This window comes from Ichthyophthirius multifiliis (genome assembly GCF_000220395.1).
Source record: "Ichthyophthirius multifiliis unplaced genomic scaffold scaff_1120509249597, whole genome shotgun sequence".
Classification (NCBI taxonomy): domain Eukaryota; phylum Ciliophora; class Oligohymenophorea; order Hymenostomatida; genus Ichthyophthirius; species Ichthyophthirius multifiliis.
In genome coordinates this window covers 19,297-23,605 of record NW_004087559.1, presented here as the reverse complement: position 1 = coordinate 23,605, position 4,309 = coordinate 19,297, and the positions used below count along the sequence as shown (strand labels likewise).

General features: G+C 14.7%; 2 protein-coding genes across 2 annotated transcripts, besides 15 other annotated features; both read right to left on the bottom strand. All coding sequences in view use genetic code 6, as the record gives it.

Annotated features, from left to right (window-relative positions):
* Positions 1-5: 5 nt before the first annotated feature.
* Positions 6-55: a microsatellite.
* Positions 8-46: a microsatellite.
* Positions 56-380: 325 nt separating the features above from the next.
* Positions 381-443: a microsatellite.
* Positions 396-471: a microsatellite.
* Positions 472-559: 88 nt separating this feature from the next.
* Positions 560-617: a microsatellite.
* Positions 608-645: a microsatellite.
* A 29-nt stretch (positions 646-674) lies between these two features.
* Positions 675-751: a microsatellite.
* Positions 684-781: a microsatellite.
* Positions 782-931: 150 nt separating this feature from the next.
* Positions 932-969: a microsatellite.
* Positions 970-1,073: 104 nt separating this feature from the next.
* Positions 1,074-1,115: a microsatellite.
* Positions 1,116-1,698: 583 nt separating this feature from the next.
* On the bottom strand, positions 1,699-2,107 carry IMG5_015170 (surp module family protein, putative; the record flags this gene model as incomplete). The annotated part of the gene is made up of 1 exon (XM_004039606.1): positions 1,699-2,107. A coding segment is annotated over one exon (407 nt), but the record flags the coding sequence as incomplete, so codon positions are not given.
* Positions 2,108-2,118: 11 nt separating this feature from the next.
* On the bottom strand, positions 2,119-3,253 carry IMG5_015160 (surp module family protein, putative; the record flags this gene model as incomplete). The annotated part of the gene is made up of 2 exons (XM_004039605.1): positions 2,119-2,990; positions 3,050-3,253. Coding segments are annotated over 2 exons (1,074 nt in total), but the record flags the coding sequence as incomplete, so codon positions are not given.
* Positions 2,911-2,979: a microsatellite.
* Positions 3,254-3,366: 113 nt separating the features above from the next.
* Positions 3,367-3,420: a microsatellite.
* Positions 3,388-3,458: a microsatellite.
* Positions 3,394-3,444: a microsatellite.
* Positions 3,396-3,452: a microsatellite.
* Positions 3,459-4,309: the final 851 nt, after the last annotated feature.

The window sequence follows — 4,309 nt, the reverse complement described above, 5'->3', positions numbered from 1 at the left end:
TTAAAAAATATATATATATATATATATATATATATATAAATATATAAATTTATATTAATTTTAAATTTTTTTTTTTTATAAATTAAAACTATACTAATTTTTATTAATTTGTTTCTTTAAAAATATGATAAACTTAAAAAAATTATAAAAAATATATATTTCTAAAAAATATTATGATACCGAAAGTTTTTATAAAAAAAAGAAAAAACATTATTTTAATTTTATTCATAAATTAGTATAAATTTATATTAATTTAATTTATTTTAACAGAATAAAAATATATTTAATACAAAATTTATATGATTATATTGAAAAAAAATTAGTAAATAATTAGATTTCTTTAATTTTTAAAAAAGATATATTTTTATGGTGTAATTCTTAAATATTACATTTAGTATTAAATTAAAAAATAAATAATATAATTATTAATTTAAAAAATATTATATAAGAATAATTAATTAAAAAAATAAAAAAATGAAATCTATAATTCGAAAGTAATTTATAAATAATATAATAATAAAAAAATGAGTATAAAATAAAAAATTAAATTGAAAAAAATATAAAAAATAATTATATTTATAAATAAATATAATATATATTTTACAAATAAAATATAAAAAAATAAAGTAAAAATATAAAAATAAAAAAATTTATATATTTATTAATGAACAAATATTTTTAAAATTATATATATATTTATATCATTTTAAATATTATATATAAATAATTAATTTTTAAATTTATATATATAAATATTATATTTAAAATATTATAATATATAGAAATATAATTGTATAAAAATTTATTTATATTTTTGTATAATAATATGTATAACTATTTCAATATGATATAAATTAATAATATTTTTAATAATTTATTTTTTTTATTATGTAAATTAAAATTTTATTTTAATATGAAAAGTTAATATTGTTTTATTTATTTAAATAATATTTATATATTTAAAAAATACTCATAGTTTAAGATATAAAATAAATAAGAAATTATAATATTTTGAAAATATTTTAAAAACATGTAAAATTTTTATATATTATTTATAAAAATATTTAATAATAATATGTATTATTTTATTATATATATATATATATTTTATATATTTTAGAAATAAACTTTTTTTTTTTCTAAATTAAAAAAATAAAAATATAATAAGATTATATTATAAAATATATGAAAAAATAATTAAATAATTTAAATATTTAATATAAAAAAACTTTTCATTTTATTGTTAATTCTAAAGAAGCTCCATTAAAAATATTATAATAAGCAATACTTTTTTCATTTTTCAAAGTATTAAATAAACTACTTCTTAAATTTTATAATTCAATTTTTACTCCTTTAAATAATTTATATTTTTAAAAATAAATTATATATATATAGATATAGATATATTATTACCAATTTTATCTTAAATTTATTATTTAACTTAATAAATGCTTTAAGTAGGCATAAATTAAAATTTAATTAATTATCCATTTAATTTTGAATTTTTCTCAATATCTTCTGGTATCCTAATATTTAAATTAACCATTCCTGGAAATTCCTATAGCCACTACCCTTCTGGAGTTAAATTAACTCCTTCATCTAATTTAGCTAATTCACTATTACCAAAGCCTACTAAATTTTATCCTAAATATATAGAGTAAAAAATAAATACGAATATATGTATATATATATAAATACGTATTTTTCATCTTAATCATCATCTTATCCTCCATTAAATGAATTCTATAATTTTTTTTCTAAATATCTTCATATTATCTTCTTTATTATTATTAAAGCATAGCCACAGTAGCTGTAGTTCTTGTCATAGTAGCTGATTATCCATCCCAAATAGGTTTATTATTTAATCCTTATTAAATTTATTAAATTTAACTTCTTTCAAATTATTCGGCTGAAAGTCCGAAAATATCTGGTCTCGAATCTTACATTTCTTTAAGATTTTAAATAATTTAAGAATCATGCACTATGGACACTTTTTTTGCATTTGCCATTATTTCTTTCTTATTTTCCTAGTATTTTGGGTCTAATAATTCTATTCTTAGATGTTCGTTATATTCGTCTACTGGAATTAATTATCCGCAAATTTAACATTTCGTAAATTCATTTTTATTTAGGTTTTTTACCTTTAATAGTCTGTTTTTATCTTTATATTTTCTTCCTGTTGTTATTATAAAAGAGTTTCCGGTGAAGGTAAAGGGTCTTTTTTTTCGTAGTTTTTTTCGGAATGCTTTTCGGTTCTTTGAATTCTTATTGTGGAATATTTTATTAATCAGGGGGAATTTCTAATACAATTTAAGGCTCAAGTTGTTATTCGAGTTAATTCTAGTGCATTTATTGTGCTGTATATATGAAATTATCATGGAAATCAATCGTTTCTACTATAATAAAGTCTTACCAATCGATTTATTATAGAAGAAGCCTCTCTTTTTCATCTTATTCGAATTAATTTTTTTCCTAATTTCGCTTCATCTTGAGGTATTCGAACACTTTTAGTGATCTATTGTATATATTCTGTTTATTTTTGGCAAATTTAACTAAATTATCCATTTGATTGTCATCTATTTACATACATTTTTAATAAGCATTAACAAAATTCATAAAAAAATTAAATAAATTATTAGTAGGTTTCAAAAAATCAAACTAAGGGTTTTATTTTTCCCTTTCACTTAAAGAAACCAAAAATTTCTTACCGTTTTTAGCCACAAATTATGCTGTATGTTTAATAATATCTAAATCTAAACTATTTATGTCTTTAGCAATATCTATAGAAAAAATACTCTATTCTATTTAATTCTATATATCTGCTTCTAATTACATTTATTCGTATTATATAGCTTAAACTTCTCTTTATAGTATTTATTCTTTATTTTATTAAAATATATTTTCTTAAATTTATTATTATTATTATTACTATTATTATTATTACTGTTAATGTTATTAATCATTTATTATATTATTATTGTTTCCATTTTCTATTTATAAATATATGTATATAAATATCTCTATATATATATATTTATTTATTTTTTACATTATTATTATGACATATTACGGGCAAATTCAGCTATTTTATGTTCATAATAAGGTCTATAAGGATCATCTTTTTTTAAAAAACAGAAATTTGGATTGTTTTGTTCTTTACTAGATACCATATCTTCAAATGAACTGCCTATTTTAGCTACATATTCAGCTGTAGTATGTATATATTCTATTTTTTTAAAAAAATATTATGGATATTTTTTAATGGATTTTATTTATGTTATGTGGCTATTTTTATTTTCTTAATTGTCTTTGGGGCATTTTTTTTTTTTTACTTCTTATTTCTTCGGGAGGAATAATAAGGCCTACTATATTTTACATTTGTGTCTATTTATATATTTTATTTTATTATTTGTATATTTTTTATTATTTTACTTTTTTTTTTATATTTTTTAATATTTAGTTACTATATTTTATTTAGTTTTATTTATTTTTTTATAATATTTTTTAGAATTCTTAAAAACTTTTATTAAAATTAATAATTAATATTATTTAGAAAATAAAATGAAATGTATTAATAATTTTTTTAAATAAAATTCTAAAAAATAATATATATGTATTCTTAACTTATTTTTGATATATATATGCATATATTAGTAATTAATACATTAGATAAATATTTTAAAAAATCAATTTTTTATTTTAATAATTAATTACTGATGATTTTTAAATTAATTATTGTTTTTGTTAAACATCATATACAGACTTAAATAAATTTTAAAATAAAATAATTAAAAAAAATAACACTGCTTTAAATAAGATAAATAATAATTGAAATATTTAATAATAACTTAAATAAGATAAATAATAATTGAAATATTAAAAAAGTAATTTAATATAATATTTAATAAAAAATAAAGAATTTTTCAAAAAAAAGTATCTTAAAATCAATTTTTAAATTGTCGAAAAAAATTTAAATATAATTATTAAATAAATATATATATATAAATTTATTAATTTTAATTTAATTTTTTTTATTTTAAAAAAAATATATAATAAATACTAATATTTATTTTATTTTATTTTGCTATAAATTATTAATTATTATTAAATTATTTATGAAATTAAAATTTAGTCATTTTAAACATCAATATATCTGAACTAGACGGTATAAAAAATAATTAAGAAAGCATAAAAAAAGGGATATAAAATTATTAAATGAAGAAAATAAAAAATAATAATCATAAATAAAATTTGAAAAAGTACAGCTATGAACTTATAAACAAGTAACTAAGAATAAATAGAAAAATAA